Source organism: Anthonomus grandis, chromosome 17 (genome assembly GCF_022605725.1).
Source record: "Anthonomus grandis grandis chromosome 17, icAntGran1.3, whole genome shotgun sequence".
Lineage (NCBI taxonomy): Eukaryota > Metazoa > Arthropoda > Insecta > Coleoptera > Curculionidae > Anthonomus > Anthonomus grandis.
In genome coordinates, this window is record NC_065562.1 from 6,790,038 (window position 1) to 6,814,237 (window position 24,200).

Genomic DNA, 24,200 nt, shown 5'->3' on the forward strand with positions numbered 1-24,200 from the left:
GTCTTAGGTCATGTTTATCCCCAACGGATTTTTAAGATGCTTTTTAATTTAATTAACTGTTACCAAAATAACTTACGCGTTCTCTTTGCAAAACATTTACATCTAATTTTTTCGAAAACGGAAGCTCCTATCGAAATTAGACAAGAGCACCTTTTTTATGTGAAAATGTTTGTTCTTTTTAATTCTAATACCAAAATTATCACGAAGTTGCTAGAAAAAAAGTTTTAACAATTTAAACTTTAACGACCACTTATTTTACACGACCTTGTATACATTTTGGCAAAAATGGTTGCAATATCAGTTTTCAATAAAACCAATAGTAAATGTTGAACATTTCAAAAGATTACAACTAGGCGTTCCGGATATATTAACAAAAAACCATCTTTAACATGATTCATAAAACACCCTGTAACTTAAAAACGATGCACTTTTGAACCATACTTTATATGGACTTTTTGTCTTATTTTTAGACAAAGATGCGGCTGGTAAAATATTGCGATGTAATTTCGGGACACCCTGTATAATCGGATCTGTCACATGTGTGATATATATTTCTCTCTGGTTCATGTGATTGTCGATATCTTGGTGGATCATTCTTGAGATTAAGACTTATGTGTTTAAGTTATAGTTAGTAGGTATATTGCAGTTGATTTAATTTAATTTTGTTGAATATGTGATTATCTTGTTAAACTGTTATAATTGGCTTTTTATATCATATTAATAGTTATTTGTTCTAATTTTTTGGATAACTTTTGAGATTGTAACTTTACTTCTTTTCTTTAATTTTTTTAGGTTTGTTTTTTGTTTTTTTTTTCTTTAAACTATATTTTTCATTGTTTTCATTCAACTGTTTCCTGTTATTGGGCAAGTTGCCTGTTAGAAATAAAGATATTATTATTGTTATTATTATTATTATTATAACTAGTCGATGAATGTTAAATATTTTCTTACTATCAATGTATTCCTTATCTTTATTTAAACATATTTATTTAAAGTTAACCACATACATAACATGTGTAACAAATCAACTCTTTTTTTTTAGGTTTTTGACAGTGCAATTCAACTAAACCAACTATCACTCCTACAAGATTGGGTGGTTTTCAGCCTTTCCAATTTTACGCAATCCTTCTCCAACATGGCAGTTTGGAGTCTTACGTGCTTTTTCATTAGTGCGAGTCCGAATTTGTGGCTAAAAGCATATTTTCCTTATGTCCAAAGTAGAGTGGGAAGGTATGAGTACGAAGACAAAAAAATATTTTGTATAGCAGGGGCCGATTTTTATAACAATCTAACCAGTGATAACCAAAGGAAAGCGTTTGTTGATAGTTTTATGAAAGTTAAGGATCATACTGATATGCCTTTTTCGGATTTATTGAATTCTTTATAATAATAAAACAAAAAGGCGTAATTGTTGATATTAGATTGTGGTAAGAGAACAAGTCACGAATAATACGATGATGTCGCATAAAATATTAAATAAGGCAAATGTACCAATGTTCGGATAGTTAAGGAGAAAACTCAACTTTAAAATTCTCCACAAGTGTCAAAAGATCATAATTAAATTTAAAATGCAAAAAACAAATTGAAAACACGAATGTGACCATGAAAATGACACGAATTGACCCAATAGATGGACGTAATATAATCTTTATTTTGTTAAAATAAGTGCATAATAATTACTTTTATTTCATCAGAGAATAAACATATATATGTATCTACAAAAATTAAAAATAAAACATTTTAAATACAAAAGAATATTACAAGTAAGACATTTATTTAGGCACTCATCACACATCACCGGTAAAAACATTATTAATATGCATAGCTGAAACCTAAAGTTTTTTATTTGTGGAACAAGGTAAAATCCTGTTTTGTTTAAAATCTTTGGCTCTTTAATAACTGTTATTATATTTTCTTTTAGCCATTTCCACTTGGAACTATTGGCTTTTATTGCCTTAACTTTATATTCATTTTCTTTTCTTTTGATCTCTACGACAGACCCTCGAAAATATGCTGCGTTGTATTTGACTATCACATGGTATCCAATTTGAATGTCGGCTTTAGTAGCCGTTAAACACTTAGATGTTGTATTCTTTTTATTGGATGTCATTATATCTATCTTGAGTAGGGGAAAGTGTTCTACCTTGGGTCATTTTTTGGTTTTGTATTTTTATACATTCTAGAAATATATATTTACGAAATTTATTCCATACATTAGTTATACTAGCTCTTTGTATACGTAATTTGGGTTTTTAAACATAATTTTAACTTACCAGCTTTTTGAAAAAGACGTTTTAGCTGGCCCTTAAAAGATGACCCAAGGTACAAACGAGTAATGTACCTTGGACCAGTATATGTTGTACCTTGGGTCAGTTATAAAAAAAAGGAATAGAAACAGATTTTTAAAGATTTTTATTAAATATCTTAAAGACATACAAAACTATAAATCGAATGAATATATTTGCAAACAAATATTTATTTAACATTAAATCGGCTAAACTCAACATCAAACTGGAAGTGAGCATCATGACGTGCAGTTCCGTTTCTTTTGTGCGGCTGCTGAAGCTTACGTATAATATTACTACGCAAAAAATCATATGTCTCGGTTGAGTCATTTATAAATTTATTGGTGCTTAAAATTCTGAGTCCCACTATTTAGTATTTCGGCAACGTAATAAGTGAACGATTTCTTTCCAGCAACTTTCACTAAAACGAAGTCTCCTTGTTGAATAGTAAAATCCTCAGATAAGTCGTATATATTTTGGTCATTTATTAATTCTTCCTCTCTAGCTACTAAGTCCTCAAATGTTTCTTCATCACTACTTTAAGTTGATCTATCATCATATTTAACAACGCTTTTTGGTACATTTGTTAAAACACGTTTTTTAACTATTCTCTTAGTAACTGCTTGAACTTTTCCAGATGATACATTTGCTAAAGTCTTTCTCTTTTTAAGGCTATTTCATATTTCTCTGGAGTGTCGGTGACATACGTGACTTTCCTCTAGCTCTACCTTCACTTCATTTTGCGAGCCGGTGCTTTCGGATAGGGCCGTAGCATTTCAGGTGTAATAACATTTCCTGACGTTCCTCCTTGAAGAAAATTTGATGTAGAGGGATTAAAGCCATCAATTTTCTGAGCCGTGGCTTCAGCTTGTTCCCCATTAGGTTTAACGTTGACTTGTTTACGACCGTCAGTAGACTGATCTAAAGGACGATCGGTCACATAAACTCGCTCTCTTTAAAAATATTTTCATTAACTGGATAAAGACCACTTGAGGACCGTTTTTTCAAAACTCGCTTTGTCCAAATTTCAAATTTTACAGGAAACGTTATTTTTTGATTATATAGCCTTTTTGATTATGTTTGATTATGTAACATACAATTTTTTTTTAAACAATTAAACATGCCAAAACTTACTTTATCCAATTTTGTTTAAACAAATAATCATATTTTAATCCTTAATTCAAAACTGAAAATATTTATTATTAAAAATTTTTTTCTTATTCATTCTGGATTTCGTCTTGATTCTCACCCTCTAGCAAGTGGTCATCCTCGGTAAGGTTTTCATAAGTTGTCCCGAGAAGGTCCTTGTAAAAATCGTCTTCAGCATTTTCGTACTTTATTATTTTACGTATATCTGCTATCTTTACCTCTTTAACATGATTTGTCTTTAGAATCCCTAATGCTTTGTCTTATAACTTTAAGGTCTTCACCCCTTTTTAAATATTTCTACTTCTGTAGCACATCCAGTATATGTGGATTTAACGTTCACATTTACCTTTCATTCTTCTTTGCGGTATTCTATTATTCTACATTGTGTCATATTAAATAGAAGTTTGGTTTTTATTAGCTTTTTAGACTCAGTTTTATAATCATAAGTTTTCCAATGCTCCCCCCACTTCTTTACGTGTCCATGTTTACTTAGTACGTCATAATATTGAGCAGGTGTTTCTATGCTTTCGAGCTTACGAAATTCTCTTTTTATTCTCCCAAAAACCCTATCTGGGGGCATGTAGCTGTGACCGCGAATGGGATAAATTTGCTGTATTTTGAAAAAAACTTTCGATTTTTCAAGAGTTCTTATTTTGCGCCGCACAAGAATCAGAGAAAAGATGAATTGCCTTAGGCTCCCATTCTCTTTCCTCTTTAATTATTTTTTGTTCCAAAATTTGCAGATAATTTAATAACGCAGAAGCTACTTCGTTAGCTCCTTTTCCAGCTTGTGTCTCTAGCCATGTGTACAGCGATAATTTATTTTTATCTATTGGAGTGTTATTAGTCATAATGCAGAGATTATAAAGCCACACTTGCCTTAAGTAAAAAACCTCTCCTTGGATGGAGAGTTTTGGTATGGGTTGGTTTTGCTGCATATCAAAAGTGATGTCAATTTCATTTTCATTTTTTTGTTTCATTACCTCAAAGAATCTTTTTGCATTTGGTTTTTTTTGGGTTCTAATATCATTTCTCTTTTCCAAATCTTTTTCCACTTTCACTTTAATCAATAGTTCCTTGCAAGTTGAACAAGTGTCACTGTGGGGAGAGCCAAATCCCAGATTAAATTGCCCATAGAAAACTTTTTTAAATTTACTCATGGAGCATATTTTTTTTTTTTTTAGTATATTGCTCCTTACAGAAACGTTCGTATATTTTGGACAAATTTAACTCAGGTGGCAGGTAAGCTCGGGTGCATTTCTTGCGACTATAATGACTATCCCTACACTTATATTTTTTATGTGATTACTGACATCTGCAGTCACCTTGCTATCATCTTCTTTGGTTGTGTTACCCCCTCTTTGTTCTTTGGGTGTTTGGCCAGTTTCCAAAAACGAGCTATTCGTGCAAGCCGGTCCCTCGATACACCTAAATGAAATAAAACGTTATTAAATACAGTTATTGTTGCGTGGATAGAAAGGATAGTACCTGTAATCGACTGAAACGATTTTGCACAAATCTGCAGTGGTTCATTACTACTCCTTTTTCTGATTTCGTACCTAACGGATAAATTTTTGGGACATCGTGCGGTATCAGGATCAACACGGTGCCGCTTTGGTGCACTAACCTTCATATACTTGAGGAAAAATGCATCCTGCGATTGTTTGGTACTATTTAGATACAAAAGCTTCCGAAAACCTAAAAAAAAATAAAACTAAAATAAGGCACTACTTTACATATAGAATAAAAACAAAGTTGCTTCCAAATCTTCGAGTGTCAGCATTGCTACTGAACAGTAGTGCTTCCTATTTAACTGCTCAGCATGTGAGCACACAATATGCAATACTCCCGCGTTCGCTTCCATGTATCGAGTTGATTTTTTCCGCGGAATTTTTCGTTAGCGTCCTCCAGGCAGTTCTACGACATTCGTTAAATATTCAGACATTTTTAAACTGCGAAACACATGTGCATCGGCTTGCTACTTATACCAAACTAAGATCAAAATAAACGATTATTAAACGAACCACGAAATGTAAATATATAATGCATCAAGTTCTATTTATGTATATATTTACCAATATGTACCGGATAAAGCGAGTTTTGATATATCCTATGGTTGGGATTAAGCGAGTTTTGCAAAACTTATAAAAAATCTAACGTTGTTCTGCATGAAACAAAGCGAGTTTTGCAAAAACCGACTTCTTCAATCGATGCGTAAGGTCGAAATTATGTAAAAACGATATAAAACTCAATTTTGCATAATTTGGACAAAGCGAGTTTTGAAAAAACGGTCCTCTCTTACTTCAAACCCCTTCCGAATGTTGGATGTAGTAAATGCTTTTGGAAATGCCTGCAAGCTCAGCTACATCATAAATCGTAATGGTTTGTCCAGGATGCATAATCATCCACTCTATAGGGGTGTAACGTAATCGGAATAATGCCATTTTCTTTGCAAAAATTAATAGCTGGGACATTCACATGGCTATCGTGATTGTCTAAGACTAGTATAACTGGATCTTCAATTGATGGTTTCACATGATTCTTGAAGTGATTTAAATACTGCAAAAACAATATTTCGTTAGACCAACCGGACGGATTTGCACCTCCTATGGTTACAGATGGACAACACTTCAGCATATGGGACTTAAAATTTACTCTTCGAAATATCATCATTGGCGGGATGTGATTGCCAATTGCATTTATTGAGGCTATAAGTGTAACGTTTTGTTGTCGTTCTGCACTGGTTCTGGTGTGAAATTGCCGCGAGATAGGCCTTCTTTGTAATTCCTAATGAAGGTATTGTTTTATTAGCGTTGGTAAGGTTTGTAAGGACGTTGATCGGGCCAAACTCGTCTCTCGCCTTCCGAAGAGACAAATCTGCATGTCTTTTAAGGAACTGCCTTAGCCATTACTTTCCAGCTATTTTATTTTGGTCCCAAGAAGGCGGATGTAAATTATTATTTGCAATTGCATACTGGTATGCTAAGGTACGAACATCCATTTTAGTCAACCCATAATGCAGGCGTGCAGCAGTGAGAAGATAGGTTTTTAACTCAACCAACTTCTTTTCTATTAAAAAGCTGTTTCACATTATTGGCAGCAACATATAAAAATTCTGCAGCTCCCGAATTTCTGAAGGATTGTACGTGTCTGATAAGCGTAGTTTTGGATATGTTATAGCATCTTGCCGCTTCCCTAATTGATAACTCCCTACTTATACATTTATTAGCTGCTGCAATTATATTCTGCGAGTTTATATCTGAAATAAGAGAAAGTCTTTTAAGATATACCTATATAATTAAAATAAAAGTAAAAATTGTATTATTTTCAATAAGATTGTGCTTTGTAAGATTCCATCTAAAATAGCACCGTTCACCAAAATCGTCCACTAAAAATTTTCTGTCTAAGTAATCCATAAAATACTACTTCTAAGTAATATTAAGACTTACACAAATATATTTTTAAAAATTTACCTGAAATACTCACTCCAACGAGGGTACAGAAGGCAAAATTTGACCAGCTAAAAATTCTCTTAATTTTTAATCGTTTTTCAAGACACCATCACGGTACATCAAACAACCCGTCCAGACTCACCACGTGCACTAGTCAACTGCCGCAAGGTTATTATTGAAAGATGTAAAACCGTTGCCGCGCAATCGCATCATGAGTAAGCATGGTTGCCAGATTTAAAATAAAAAAGCAATTTCCAAAATAATCCCTTATTTCTATAATGGCTCCGTTTTACCGTACATAATTTGTTATTGATTGACTCTCTTGAAGTTATTTAATGTAGCTGCATATTTGTTATCTTAGTTATTACTCTTAAACTGCTTACTTAACCTCCTAAGATAAGTGACTACAAAAATATTATTTTTCTACTTATAAAAAAAACTTTAAGAATTTGTCCCTCTTAGAAAATTCTAAATTTCAATTTCAAAATTTGTTTTAAAATATGAAAGAAAAATTTGCATCAACTAACTAAATAAATAATTATTAAAAGAAAGAATTAGAAATTATTTAAGTTTTATAGTTGTTATCAAGGCTAATATTGTAAATGTATGTATTGTAACTATCATCTCTAATTATCGATTATACGCCTCTATGCGGTTTTAATAAAAATGGTTGTGATATTTTGTTTTTCGTAGTTAAGAAAATAATGTAAATCGCATTTATATAATTTAAAAATAATTTGTAAATAATGCAGAATAAGTTTAAAATAAATTATTTTTAACAATAATGTTACCTTGTAAAGGAATTTTCTTTTAATAAAATGTCATTAAATTCATGACTGCCTTGTGTTTCCTTCTATATAGGGTGTTACAGAATAAGATGCTGATTCTTAAGGATGTTAATGCTTAGGTGAATTTAAGAAGAAAAGTATTAATAAAGGTATGTCCTAAACCCCTTAACTTTTGAGCAACAGGGTGTTAAAATCTTAAGAAAAAAATCGTTAGATTAGAGCTAGATATGTTTCTAAGCCATATCATAAGCCATTTTCTTATGTACACTACCGCTCAAAAGTATTTGCCCACTGTTTTAAAGTTATAACTAAAAATAATAAACCCAATCAGTTATTCTTATGAAACGGTTTATTTATAACAAAATGAATATAAACAATACATTTTTCAATTAATTAAATTTAAGAAAATTAATTTTTGGATTCATCTAGATGTCCGCCTCGATTTTTAATAACAGCTTCACAGAGTTTTGGTAGTCTTCTAATTAATTTGTCTAAAATTTCCTGAGGTATCTTGTGCCACTCTTCTTGGATGATCCTCCACAAGTCTTCTTTTGATGTGGGGCATGATTTTCGCACTTATCTATCCAGTTCATCCCACAGTAATTCGATAGGATTGAGGTCCGGTGATTGTGGGGGCCATACCATAACTTTCAGAAGATGTTGCCTTTGTAATTGACCTAAATATTGCTTGCACAATTTCGACGTGTGCTCGGTCATTGCCATGTTAAAAGATGAAGTTTTCCCCAATTATTCGAGTACCAGAAGGAAGTACATTGTCACTTAAAATTGTTTTGTAACCCTCTTTTCGAAGAATTCCCTCTATTCTAATTAGATCGCCCACTGCAGATCCTCCGAAACAACCCCACACCATCACCGAACCACCACCGTGTTTAACTGAGGCCACCGTACAGTTCTCAGCGACCCTTTCATTGGCATAACGGCGAACAAAAACTCGCCTCTTCGTTCCAAAAACCTCGAATTTCGACTCGTCACTCCAGAGAACTTTCTTCCAGTCATCAATGGTGTATTCTTTGTGTGATTGGGCCCACTGTCTTTTCTTCTTATTAACATTCAGTAGCGGTTTTGATACAGCTAAACGTCCTTTAAGACCACCATTATAAAGTCGCCGTTTTACTGTCGAAACACTGACCGCTTTTTTACGCTCCTTGTTGATTTTTGCTGTGATTTCAGGGGCGGTAAGGCGTCTATTGGGTTTGCTTGTAATTATAATATTTAGTCCCTTCTCTGGTGAATTTCCTAACATTATAATCGACAGTCCGCCATGGAATTCCCAAATCCGTCGAAATTTGACGGTTAGTCTTTCCAGCCTTATGAAGTCCAATGATAATACCTTTTGTTTCTACCGATAACTCTTTTGTTTTAGCCATTTTAAAGAATGTTGAAAAACCAGCAAAGAAACGGTGACAATCGTCAGTAAGCAAGCGAAATTATTTACCAATGTTGTTAAGTCATATTTTTATTTAATCGAGGCATTTTTTAATTTTGTTAACTTCGGCAACGCCGCTTTTCTTTGTCATTATTCACGTGCGAAATGCGGCGAGAAAAAAGGGAGTCTTGGGTTGTACGTTAAGACGTTAAGGTGCTGCGTTGTTGCTCTCGCGGCAAATGGCTGTAATTCTCCATATTACGTAAAATAAAAAATTGAATATCCACGAGTGGTGTTTACTTCCCTCAAATAAGATGGGAAAACCCCTACATATTGATGGTCCTTCGCTCCCGGATAGTTCCAGCCAAGCGTAGACACGATATTGATGATCCTTCAGTCCTGGATAGTTCCAGCCAAACGTAAAGTAATGATCATCCACGTTCCACGTCGAAGTTAAACGTTACACGCAGTACCAGAACCCGGATCGCACGTACAAGGTCAGTCCTTTCCATACCTTTATTTACCCCAATCATTTGCCTATAATTTGTCGACTTTGCAATTAATATTGCCTCGTAATCGCGTTAAAATTTAAACAATTTATTTGTTTCTCGTACCAAAAGCCATTCTCGTTTTAAGTGAGATTATGCACCACATCTCGTAAAACCTCGTAATCTCGTAAAACCTCATAATCTCGTAAAATCTCGTTATCTCGAAAAATCTCGTAAAACCTCGTTATCACGTAAAACCTCGTAAAACTTTTAAAACTCGTATATCTCGTATCTCGTTTATTAGGCAAAAGATTGAAGGGTCACTTTAAACATTTCACGTTAGCTTTGCATATTATAGTTATTTATATACCTATTTATGTAAGCAATTTATTGTTTCATTTACTACACAAAGTATCTACGAAATATTGGAATAAATCACGATTTTCACGTATTATTTAATAAAATTAACGCTGTGTTTTATTTGGCATTTGTCACTGTAAATATCTGCAAATTTACTCGTAAATCTTCATAACTTTCCTATTTAAATACATAGTTTGCAGATAACTATAACGATTTTGTTACTCGAAAAATAAAACAAACACAATGTCATATCACGGTGATGAACAAATCGCTCAACCAGAGTTCGATCTAAATCGTTTAAAAAATAATAGGGCTCAAATCAAAGCCGAATTAACCCGATTCATTACATTTTTAAATAAAACAGATCTAGAAAAATCCATCGAATTATTACAAGTACGATACGAATCTATAAAAAATATTCTCGATAAATTTAAAAGTGTTCAGTCCCAGTTCGAAGAATTAATATTGGCTGATTTTCCCGATGATTTCGATGAAACAGCAAATAGTCAGGAACGGGATGACTTCGAAACTCGGTATTTTGAAGCGTTGGCATCAGCGCGTAAGATTTTGGATCGGCAGCGGTTTGAAACTCAAAGCGCCCGCCGTAGTAGCGGGGATGAATTAATAAGACATTCAAATCTATTTATAGACGGCGGTCGTTCCGGGAACGAAAATACAGTCGCGGGCGGCGCTATGTTGCCAAATGCTGGGGCACGATTACCATTGATAAGTTTACCTGAATTTAGCGGTTCATATAGTGATTGGCAGAGATTTCGCGATATGTTTCGGGCTATTGTTCATAATAATAGCGCATTATCAGATGTTCAACGTTTTTATTACTTAGAATCGTCTCTTAAGGGTGAACCAAAAAATTTAATAGCTTCACTAACGCCTACAGATGCAAATTATATTATAGCATGGGAGCTTCTTGAAAAACGATATGAAAATAAAAAAATAATTATAAACTCGCACTTAAAAGAAATAATGGAGTTACCCGCTTTAAGTAAAGAACATCATATCTCGTTGCGACAACTCTCAAACTCATTTTTTAAAAATTATCGGTGTTTAGAAGCTCTCGGGGAAAACGTTCACGACTGGAACACGATTTTAATATACATTCTCTCTACAAAACTAGACAGTAACACTAAACGTGAGTGGGAAACTTATTGTGGGTCAATAAAATTCCCAAAAATCGAAAATTTTAATGAATTTTTGTCTCAAAGGTGTCAAATTTTAGAAGCTCTTGATACAAAAACGGCTTCATATAGTAAAAGATTTCAAGAGTCAAAAACATTTCTCACTGCTCAGACAACATTTCGTCCCAAATGTCCTTATTGCAAGGCCGAACATTTTATATACTTCTGCGATAATTTTAAGCAACTATCAGTCTCAGACCGTTGGGACAAGGTGAAAAAATTGAATTTATGCTCGAACTGTCTACGATATGGACACAAAACTTCTGAATGTCGTTCGTCAACTTGTAGAAAATGTCATCAAAGACATGCGACATTACTTCATCGTTCTCAAGAAATGTCAAATTTAAATCCCAATCGCATTCACTCTAATAACAATCAAGGCGATACTCCAAATCAAACATATCTCACGGAAATCAAAGAAGATTCAAACATAAAGGTTAATGAAATTAAAGCTGATGCAAACCAACCTAAAGAAAATACGGTAGTATCAATTACATGTCAAAATGTTGCTAATTCGTTTATCCTTTTATCCACAGCTCTCGTCAACGTCTATGACGTAGATACAAACGTCATCACTTGTAGGGTATTGCTCGACTCTGCTTCGCAATCAAATTTTATTAGCTCTGCAATGTTAGAAAAATTAAATTTACCATCTCAAAGGGTTGACATTCCAGTTATAGGTATAAATCAAGTCAAAACAAAAATAGATCGTCGAGTCGATGTAACATTTGCATCGCAACATTCTGGCTATAAGGCCAAATTAAATTTTCTCGTTTTATCTTCGATAACGCAGTTTTCACCTCAAAATTATTTTGACGCATCAAAACTAAACATTCCTTCTGAATTATCTTTGGCAGATCCTAATTTTAATGTTCCTATGGAAATTGACATGTTGTTAGGATGTGAAGTATTCTTCGAACTTCTTTGCATAGGGCAAATTAAGTTAGGCAAAAATCTTCCTATTTTGCAAAAAACGTTACTTGGCTGGATAGTAAGTGGTCATGTTCCGTTTGTTCAGAGTAACTCTACTAAACAAGATGCCATGTTGTCAAACTGTTTTCTTAGCCAGGATTCTTTAGATAAAAATCTAGAAAGGTTTTGGTTGGTTGAGGAAGTTAGCGTAAATCCACGAGCCTTACTGTCTGCTGAGGAAATGGAATGTGAGAAGCATTTTCAACAAACCACGACTCGGGATAAAACGGGTAGATTTATTGTAAGATTAACTTTAAAAGATGATTTCACCAAGTTAGGTGATTCCAACCAAACCGCACTTAATCGATTGTATTCTCTTGAAAGACGGTTAACAAAAAACCCAGAACTTAAAAAAGCGTATACCGATTTTATGAAAGAATACCGAGATTTGGGACACATGTCGGAAATTCCATGTGATATCGTATCGAAATCTCCAATATATTACATTCCACACCACAGTGTTGAAAAACCTGATAGTACCACTACTAAAGTAAGGGTGGTATTTGACGCCGCTTGTAAATCTTCTACTAATATCTCGTTAAACAATGTCCTTAAGGTAGGTCCTACGATACAGAGTGACCTATTTTCAATATTGATTCGTTTTAGACAACATAATTATGTTTTAATCGGCGATCTGACCAAAATGTATCGTCAAATATTAATTCATGAAGACGAAAGAAACTTACAGCGAATAGTTTGGCGTGATTCTGTTGAAGAGGAAGTGAAACATTTCCAGTTGAATACCGTTACATATGGAACGGCGTCAGCGTCTTTTCTCGCAACTCGATGTCTTTTCGAAATTTCCTCAATCGTTTCCGAGGAATTTCCATTAGAAAGTGAAGTATTAGCGTCAGATTTTTTTATTGATGATCTTCTAACAGGCGCTACAAGTGTTGATTCTTTAATAAATTTGAGGCGCAATATTTGTAAGATTTTCTCGAATTTCGGTTTTGAACTAAGAAAGTTCCAATCCAACGATCAAACAGTCCTTGAAGATATTCAGCAGGAGTATCTCAATAATAAAAAATATTTAATCACAGATGATTCAAGCGTTAAGACGCTTGGAGTTTCATGGATTCCCAGTAGCGATAAATTTGAGTACAACTCTCATAACATTGTAGCAGATCAAGAAAATGTTTCGAAAAGAACTATTCTTTCATTTGTCGCGAAGATCTTTGATCCTCTCGGAATATTGGGTCCATTGTCTATTAGAGCAAAGCTTATAATTCAAAGACTATGGCAATTGAAAATTGACTGGGATGAAAGCATTCCGCAACAGCTTTTTTCAGAATGGATTGATTTAAAAAATGAAATTTCCCAAGTCGGTTTAATGCAAATCGCTCGACATGTTGTAATCCGACAACCAAAAGTAATTGAATTGCATGGATTTTCGGATGCCAGTGAAAAGGCATATGCATGTTGCATTTATGTACGTTCCATTAACGTGGATACTAATGTCGAAAGTCACTTATTATGCGCTAAATCCCGAGTAAGTCCTCTAAAATCTCTTTCTTTACCACGCCTAGAGCTTTTAGGAGCTTTGTTGTTAGCTAAATTAACTGCAAAATGTCACTCAATTCTGAAACTTGAAATAAGTCAAACGTTTTTGTGGACAGACTCCACAATTGTGCTTTCCTGGATAGCAAATGAGCCTAGAATCTGGAAAACATTCGTTGCAAATCGGGTGGCAGAAATTCATCGATTAACAAATATTGCAGATTGGAATTATATTTCGTCCGAAGAAAACCCGGCTGATATAATTTCTCGCGGCTCAACTATTAAACATTTAATTGGCTCAAAACTATGGCTTCACGGGCCTAGTTTTTTGACTGAGCTCGAACATTGGCCACAAGGTTCAAATATTTCTAATTTTACTCGTTCAAGGGATTATGTGCCTGAAATTAAAACACGGTCAGATGTAACTTTTATTGTACAAGATAATTTAAATACATAATTTATTGAAAAATTTTCGAGTTTAAATAAACTTATACGAGTTGTCGCATACTGTTTAAGATTCTTTAATAATTTAAAATTTTCGAGAGAGCAGCGATTCAACGGAAGGTTGTGCTCTTTTGAACTAAATCGATCGGAATTAACTTTAATAAAGTTAGTACAAAATCAATATTTCTCATCAGAACTTTATGAGCTTAAGCGTAAGGAATGTGTATCAAAAAAAAGTAAGCTCAAGGCTTTATCACCATTTATCGATCAAGATGGAATAATTAGGGTTGGTGGAAGATTAAAGAATTCAAAATTCAGTTATGACGTAAAACATCCCATAGTTCTTCCCGCCAAGCATACTTTTACACAACTCATTATTGATAGCGAACATAAACGTTCCTTTCATTCCGGTATTCATGGAACTTTATCTCATGTAAGGCAAAAATACTGGCCACTTAACGGCAAGCAAGTGGTAAAATCATTTATTAGAAAGTGCGTTCCATGTTTTAAAGCAAAACCGAATATCATTTTTCCTAAAATGGGTGAGCTTCCTAAAACGCGTGTCACTTCATCACGTCCGTTTTTGTCTATTGCAGTGGATTATGCGGGGCCATTTGAATTAAAAGATCGCAAGGGTAGATCGAACAAGGTAGTTAAGGGTTATGTATGCATTTTCATCTGCCTTGCAACAAAGGCTGTTCACATTGAAGTTATCACCGATTTGACTAGTGACGGTTTTTTAAGTATGTTAAAAAGATTTGTTTCCAGGAGAGGTTTCTGCTCCTATATTTACAGCGACAATGCTACTAATTTTGTAGGTGCAAATAACGATCTACTCTCAATTCAGAAATTGATTGAATCGCAGGTTGTTCAGAATTACGTGAGTTACTCCAATATTGAATGGCATTTTATGCCGGCGAAATCGCCACATTTCGGTGGTCTACATGAAGCAGCAGTAAAGTCCTGCAAACATCATTTAAAACGAATTATGAATGGCATGCGGTTACATTACGAGGAGTTTTATACTTTAACCACCCAAATCGAGGCAATTTTAAATTCAAGGCCGCTTGTTCCTTTATCATCCGATCCCAATGACTTGCAAGCGATCACACCGGCCCATTTTTTAATTGGTCACGAGCTCACAGCATTGCCTGAGCGAAATTTGTTGGATGATAAGATCAACTTTGTCAAGAGGTACCGCCATCTTCAGCTTATGGGACAGCATTACTGGTCGCGCTGGAGGAAGGAATATATTCACCACTTACAGCAAAGGACAAAATGGCAGTTCAATAATGATGCTGACTTCCATATTGGTAGTTTGGTACTCGTTAAAGAAGACCATGTTTCCCCGATGTGCTGGCCTTTGGCAAGAATTGTACAATTACACCCTGGAAAGGACAATGTCACTCGTGTGGTGACCATAAAAATGAAAGGTGGTGTATTCAAGAGAAGTATCACCAGACTAGCGTTGTTGCCAACAGAGTGAACTCAATAGACTTAAATAGACTGTTAGAGTGTTAATTCATTTCTTTATTAGTGTTAGTTTACTTAATTAGTCTATTTAGTTTAAATCGTTTGTTTTCTTTAATTGAAAGTCCAGCCTTTCAAGGGGGGCGATTATGTTAAGTCATATTTTTATTTAATCGAGGCATTTTTTAATTTTGTTAACTTCGGCAACGCCGCTTTTCTTTGTCATTATTCACGTGCGAAATGCGGCGAGAAAAAAGGGAGTCTTGGGTTGTACGTTAAGACGTTAAGGTGCTGCGTTGTTGCTCTCGCGGCAAATGGCTGTAATTCTCCATATTACGTAAAATAAAAAATTGAATATCCACGAGTGGTGTTTACTTCCCTCAAATAAGATGGGAAAACCCCTACAAATGTTACACAAAATCAATTCTTGAAGACTAAAGACCTTTAAATGTTTTAAATTTAATCGGAAACGAGCTGTAAACAGATTAGTTTTTTAGAAGAAGTGCATATTTTCACTACATTATTTGTTATTTGCAAGACTATTTTTAAATACTCAGTGTTTTTCAACGAACCATAGTTGATAGGTATGCTATTTAAGTATACAGTCGTGGTCATATAAATAGCACACCCTTAATTTTGCAAAAAAAAAAATCTCTATTAATTATTATAAAGAACTAATACCGCATTTTGAAACTTCAATCCAATTCTCAGTTGACGTGTTTCGGCGATTTTTTAAAAAAGTTTTTATAATGCCTTTTTGTCACCATTAAAAAATGCTATAAAAATGTAACTTTTTTCTGTGTAATTTTAGATCAAATTTACTGATCCCATTCGAAAGAGCAGGAAAAATTATATACCCCTCCAAATTTTCATGACAATTGAACCTTAAATAGTCTAGATATAAAATTTTAAAAATGACAAAAATCGCCTATTTTTGCAGAAATCGTGAAAAAAGCGCTATTTTTGCCATTTTTTTAAATTTTATATCTAGACTATTTATTGGTCAATTGTCATGAAATATTTAAGGGGTATATAATTTTTCCTGCTCTTTCGAATGGGACCAGTAAATTTGATCTAAATCTACACAGAAAAAAGTTACATTTTTATACCTTTTTTTAATGGTGACAAAAAGGCATTATAAAAACTTTTTAAAAAAATCGCCGAGACACGTCAACTGAGAATTGGATTAAAGTTTCAAAATGGGGTTTTAGTTCTTTATAATAATTGATACAACATTTTTTATTTACAAAATTTAGGGTGTGCTATTTATGTGACCGCCACTGTATATGCAATTTACAAAAGAGATACAATCTAAATATAGGTATAAAGATAAGACTTTTGTATCTAATTTAAAATATTAAAAAGAATACATGGTGGGCAAATTCTTTTGAGCGGTAGTGTAGGAGATTTTTTTAAGTTTCCCCAGTGACGTCCGTACAGGAACGTAGACTAAATATTTTTGAAAAAGATTATGTACTCTACTGCTTTTCCGTAAAATAAAGATATATTTTATCTAATCTTCATTCATTTTAGGGCGAATTTTATTTCTTGCCTTTTTTTCGTCCGAAATGCGATGACCGCGGAAAAAAAACATTTTTATGCATGGTCAATCTATTGGTAAAAAAAAATTAAATTTATTTTTAGTTAAGGACATAGCTTTATTTTAACTTTTCTTCTTAAAGTCACCTAATTAAGAGAGATTAATGTGTTAACATACAAATCAAAACCCGGCGGGACGGCTACTCAAAAACGAAAAGCATTTTACGTTCTTAAATTGGTAATAAAAAATATTACTCAACAGTCTTTGTATGACTTTAAATGTTGGCAGCCTACTCTCAGGGTCTTAAGTACTGCCAGTCAAAAGTGCGAAAGTGCATAGCTTTTAGTACAAATCAACGTATATACGCACGTCATATGGGTCTTTTCGACTGGCAATATTATAAATATTGTCACTCTCCTAAGACCAAGTTCAATTGCAAAAACGTATTCTAAAGTGCGAGCAATACACACGGTGAATGTGGGCGCGCCAAAGAGTTGTATAACATATCCTTCATATGTTGCACAAGTTAGCTCTACGTTTTCTCTAACGTTTTTGAATGATTATCCATCTTCAATTATCAGATGTACAGGTTAATTAAAGTATCTTGAACTATGCAAGTCTGTTGCGGTGTCGAAATAGCATGACTGAAAATCTCATTTCAAAAAGTTTATATCGCAGAGCGTTTACATCTTAGTATTTCAGTTCATAGTATTTCGTGCAAGGGCGTACCCAGGATTTCAGCTAGGAGGGGCAGCTCATACCTGTTTCGAGAAGATGGTCGGTCGGGTATATTAAAACAAAAAATCATAAAAATTGACTTTTATTAGTTTGGTTTGTATAAATAAGTTTGATTGACACATAACAAAATATTATACAGGGTGTCAATTTGAAAACTTCCCACCCCTATTATCTCGAAACGGGTTAGGTTTTTATAAAATCGCTAGGACACGTCGATTTTATTATCGAGGGGGAACAATTTTTATGCAGAAATCACTTCGCCTCTTTCAACCCCCTACCCCCCAGAACCTCCCTCTCAAAAATCTTAAATGGCAATAGGGGTTGAGTGATACCTAATTTGAAAGAACTTTTTATTCTCTACATTTTGGCACCTTATTTTTTAAATTTGAGTGCTGCGTTGCCAAGTTAGGGTTATTTAAACATTGTTAAATTACTTATTATTAAACATTATTCCTGTAAGTGTTTTAAATACGTTGAAGCTATGATTTCTATTGGAACGTGTTTGACCATAAAGCGAACCGGTGCATTTCTCACTGAAAGTGTTTATCAATCCGACAAATTCTTTTGGTCATGAAAGATAAACATTTAATTTTTTTTCTTTTTTGTTTATTTTCGTTTGCAATGGAATTCGTCTCAATACAGTTCGATGATATGATCCGAAATTTAAAATAGTATTTAGTGAACTTTCCTACCAGTCAATGTCACTAGGTATTTAAATCAGTTAAAACTTATTTCGATAATTTGTGTGTTATTGTTAGTTACTATGGTATACACGCTTAGGCAAAGAATTGAAATGATTTTTATTTATGGCGAGCAAGGAAGATGCGCAAGAAGAACGGCAGAAGTTTTTAATAATAGAAATCCTAATTGTAATGTAAGTCACAGATACATTTTGGACGTAGTAGCTAAATTTAATGAAACGGGTTCAGTTGGAAACAAAAAAATGGCAAGTCGGCGTGTTTTAAACGAAGATGCTCAAGTAGAGATTTTGGGAACATTCGTTGCAGAACCCACCAATTCTCTCCGTACAGTAGCACGTCTAACTGGAATGTCACATGAAACTGTACGACGAGCATTACAGTTACATAAATATCATCCGTACAAGATGCAAATTTTACAGGAACTTCATGAGGACGATTTTGATAGGAGAATAGAGTTTTGCGAAATTATATCCAACTTAATAAACACTCGTGCAATTGTGGTAAGCAACATTTGCTTCAGTGATGAATGTACCTTTTTCCTAAACGGCCATGTCAATAGACAGAATTGTCGATACTGGAGTGAGGGCAATCCCCACATTTTCAGAGAGGGTGCTACACAGCGGCCACAAAAAATTTATGTTTGGGCCGGTATTCTTGGAAATGCTGTTATAGGACCGTTGTTTATTGAACAAAACTTAACTGGAGAGCTCTACTTACACCTACTTGAAGATGTAATTGATCCTTTGATAACAACTGAACTGGAAAATCAAGTTGGTAACATTTTGCAAGAAAATGAACTACACTTTCAGCAAGATGGAGCTACGCCGCATTATTTTCGGCCAGTGCGGGAGTGGTTGAATAACAGATTCCCTAACCAATGGATTGGTAGAAGGGGACCGATAGAATGGCCTGCTAGGTCACCAGACTTAACGCCGTTAGATTTTTTTTTATGGGGGCACATAAAATCGGTTGTTTACAAAACTCAGCCTGATGATATCGAAGATTTAAAAAGAAGAATTACAGAGGCAAGTAGGGCTATTCCAGAAGAGGTATTTCAGAATGTTCGGGAAGAATTTGAGAATAGACTTTATTTTTGTTTGGAGAACAATGGAGAACACTTTGAACACCTCTTAAAGTAGATGTGTTAATAAAATAAATTTTAGGCGTGCTTTTATAAAGACCATAATTGTAACGGCTATGCAAATGTTTAGTAAAAATAATATTAACCTAAATAACATGTTTCAATGCAAATCATAGCTTTAACGTAATTAAAACACTTACAGGAATAATGTTTAATAACAAGTAATTTAACAATGTTTAAATAACCCTAACTTGGCAACGCAGCACTCAAATTTAAAAAATAAGGTGCCAAAATGTAGAGAATAAAAAGTTCTTTCAAATGAGGTATCACTCAACCCCTATTGCCATTTAAGATTTTTGAGAGGGAGGTTCTGGGGGGTAGGGGGTTGAAAGAGGCGAAGTGATTTCTGCATAAAAATTGTTCCCCCTCGATAATAAAATCGACGTGTCCTAGCGATTTTATAAAAACCTAAGCCGTTTCGAGATAATAGGGGTGGGAAGTTTTCAAATCGACACCCTGTATAATAATCATAATATATACCGTAAAGTGGGGCTACTTTGTGACAATTTTTTAGGTTTTTTGATAATAAATCATGTAAACTTGCAAATAATATTATTTTAGATATACCAACTTATCGTTTCACATTTGTTCTTTCTTGATTCAAATCGATAACTCGACATGTGAAGTAGAATTTGAGAAAAAAACAAAATAAAGTGTCACAAAGTCACCCCATGGGTCGGGGTTACTTTGTGACAGGGATCATTTTGTTTGATATTTACCGTGAAATACAATTTTGGCAGAAAGTAACACCCATGCTCTATTTATCTACAAAAAATATATAATATTAAAATTTTAAATAAGGATATTTGATAGATAAAAACACATAAATAATTACAAAATAACTTTTATTTTACATTTCTAAATGCTCTTATGCAAAATATTAACAAAATGTTCATTAATGTGTAGGTAACTTTAAACAAAAGAAAACTAAGTAATAAAACTGGTGGTAAATAATATATGATACACACACCGGTGATTACACAACAAAATCACTTAACTCTGGAATGTCAAATAACGCTCTTCTTCCACGTTGAATTGGGGCATTTATGCCCATAATAATTTCCTAATTTCTATAAAATATCTCGTCTTTCTTTTGAGGCCACTTCCACTGCTTTCCAACACGTTCCATCACATTTACTGTCGCTCCTATGCTGTATACGGTCGTAACTTGACCTGGAAAATACTTTCCTTCAAATTTAACAACGGCGTACTTTCCCTCTGACTTTTCTGCTTTTTGGGCTACAGTTCTTTCTTCAAGTACCCGTTCATCTTCATCACTGAAAAAATGTTCATCCCATGGACTGTCATCACTTTCCATGTATTTAATTTGGTCCTGATTTTCACTGGAACTATCTGATGTTGATCCATTATCTCGACCGCTTTTTAGGCGTTTCTTTTGTTGGATGCCGGAGGGTCCAGGTTGAGGGTCATCGTTGTTTTGCGTATTCTCAGCAGAAGTGGGAGCAGATGGGATGTTAAAATCACTACTACTTATGCTTTTACCTGGTGGAACGTTTAGGCGCTTTCTTCTTTTGATCTGCCTCCCTTTGGTTGCGTCAGTCCTTACGTTGGTAAGGTGTTGAATAAAACTATTACCCACAACATCAGCTATTTCGGTATCTGCTGTTACAATACGAGTGCATAAATGGTCCATGACCTCGTTTCGATCAAAAGGATAAATGCCTGTCTTTCTAAAAGCAGATCTTAGGCTATCAGGTCCTCTTTCTTCTAACTGACTCATCAGCTTTTTTAAAAGGCTTGGAAATTCATCCTTTGGTAAGAGACTCTGCTGCCGTAGTTGCTTGCCTTCCACTCGTTTAAAATTTTGCGCCATTTTTCCTTCATTGGGCGGAAAAAGGCCACGTCAAGTGGTTGAAGTAGATGCGTTGTATTAGGAGGTAAAGGTATAAAGCGAATATTATTAGCTTCACATGCTTGAATGACCTGCTGATTTAAATGCGAGCTAAGATTATCTCCTATAAGGGCCTTTCGCCCTTCTTGCCGTTTTAATATTGGCAGCATAAGATTTAAAAACCAATCCTCAAAAACTTGGTAGTCAAACCATCCCGAAGCCGTTCTATTATATCGCGCGTTTGCGGGTCCATTTTCAATCCATGTATTCCATAATTTTTGAGATTTATAATTAATATAAAGTGGAGCTAATTGACCCTCGGCATTTCCGCATATACCATTAGAGAAGTACAGGCTTTGGAAGAGTTTCTGATTCGCTCAGGGTACTTTGTTCCCCTTTTGGTTATTATTTTTGTCTGGCCTGGGTCGTCAACAAGGTTTGTTTCGTCATAATTCCATATATTTTTTGCAGGAATTCCTTCTAACTCAGCCTCCAAATTATCAAAGAAATTTTTTACAGTTTCTTCATTAGTGGCAGCCCTAGCATGTGTAATATTCTGCGCGATTCTCTGTGAAAGCTGCGGTTGTCGCTTCTAAAAGCACTTGACCCAATCAGGTCCTGGCATATTGTTTTTAAAAGGCTTAACTTTTTTGCCTTGACGTTCTATATACGATTTGACTATACATCTTAGATCAAATGTGCTTACGGGAAAACCAAAAGTTGACACAGTGATAATATGGGCGGCAAAGGCATCTTCTTCTTGGTCGGTAAATACTTTTTGTTGTCCAGGCCTGTTTTTGTGCCGTTCTTTAATTTTCAGCCATAAAGTATTTCGATGTATACCATATTTTTCCGCAGCACCGCGTAATGATATTCGTTTATTTTTTATATCATTAAGAGCTTCAGCTAACGTTTCTTCTGTATAGTTTTTGTAGCTGCGGCAGCCAATATTTTTTTTGTACGCCCTTGGCATTGTATCTAAAAGAAAACAATTTTTTTGGACTTTGTTTAACAGGTAAGAGGCTACTTTGTGACATTTTTTTTGTTACAAAGTCGCTCCCCGTTTTGTACTTTTTTCGTAAAAATAGAAAAACAAATTAAAAAAAAAACTCGAAAGTATACAATTTTTACAGTAAAGCAAGCAACATATTATACTTTAATATAAACTTACCTTAGTTAAAAAATCTTTCACGGTTTTTTGCGCTCAATAGAAAGTTTTCACACAAATCATAGAGTAATTAAAAGTACGTAAAAGTATTTAATATTAATTTCTCTATGACACAAATCGAAAAACACCTGTTTGCCTAATTTTCAACTCTGCTCTGGTATAAGGAGCGATGTTTTGCTACCGGCTTTTGTCATATTGACCTATATGGCGCACCCGGTATACTATTGTTATATGAAATTTAGATCGTTCTATCGTTTTTAGCGACCTGGTAAAAAAAATAATTTTAGTTAAAAGTGGCAATGTCACAAAGTAGCCCTACTTTACGGTATGTATATTAATTTAACAGTAATCCAGGATATAAAATTCTTCTGGTGTAAGTCTATAATGCTGGTTTTGGTCTTGGTCATATACAAGGGATGTAGCTTACTTAAAGCAAACGCCGGAGTATTTTCTTGGGACAATCGAATATTCAATGATGAAATGAGTGAATCAATGTATGGTGTTATCAGGGAACGCCGCCAATATTCGTTATCATTGTCCGATGGCGGATTACTTCTATGTGTTTGCTTGTGAGCAAGACGTAGAACCGAAATTTCTATGTTCAAATCCATTGAAACAGCTCGCGCTTTTTGAAGCATTTCATTACTTATTCTATCAGGAAACTCGCGGTCATTTCTGAGAATGTCCTTGATATTTTTGATGTGGTCCCCCACCGAGATCATGTCGATCGATTTAGCTTGCAGTGCGCTAACTACTGGTTCTAAAACTGCTGAATATTTGGCTAGTGTTTGTAGAGCAATAATAGCCGACCTCGGTAGCACCGTGGGCAAAGTGTTCACGATGCGATCGTGTGGTCTCAGGTTCGAATCCTGGCATGGGCATGGTTGTTTGTGTTTGTCTTATAAAAACAAAGCACTTGTGGTTCGGAACCCACATTAAACTGTAGGTCCATAATAAAAACAACAAAATTAGGCGGCCGTCGAAATACGACGCGAGTCCATTGTAATTGAGGTAGAATAAGAAGAAGAGCAATAATAAAGACTGGTTTTGTAACGGCTGAATGCAACTGATATGCAGATTTTCTGGTGGCATAATTTCCCTCTACGGATAACGTTTCTAGAGATTATACAAGCTCTGGGAAATTTGGAGAAAACTTTCTAATTGATTTATTTTTCCGATCATCTCGTCTCACACAATCGTGATAGGTTTAGAGCGTAGTTTCAACGTGAAGTCGATTCTCTGAAAAACGTTATAACATCCTTTATAGTGGCGACAGTATTTCTAATTTCTGGCACCCCGTTCGCATCATTCACAACAAGGTTGAGTTTGTGACTTGAACAATGAAAATATAAAGCACGAGGTAATTTTTTTTCAAAATGGTTTGTACACTACTCTCTTTCCCTGCCATTGTAGAACAGCCATCGAATCCAAACCATACGCAATTTTCGGTTGGGAGGTTAGAACCAATCAAGAAATTGTCAATTCCTTCGGCAATTGCTGAAGCATTTGGTGCTTTGACAGCTGTTCTTTCCCAGCTACGTCTGCTGTTTTATCAGCTAAGACTGCGTAAGC

The 24,200-nt window shown here is 34.6% G+C and overlaps 1 protein-coding gene across 1 annotated transcript in view; it reads left to right on the top strand.

Annotated features, from left to right (window-relative positions):
• Nucleotides 1-1,755, top strand: part of LOC126746626 (huntingtin-like) — a 157,491-nt gene extending 155,736 nt beyond the window's left edge. Inside the window, exon 33 of the mRNA XM_050454956.1 lies at nt 1,043-1,755. Within this exon, the coding sequence (XP_050310913.1) occupies nt 1,043-1,387 (345 nt within the window). The 3' untranslated portion in view covers nt 1,388-1,755. The remainder of the gene's footprint in view (nt 1-1,042) is intronic.
• The last annotated feature ends 22,445 nt before the right edge of the window (nt 1,756-24,200 follow it).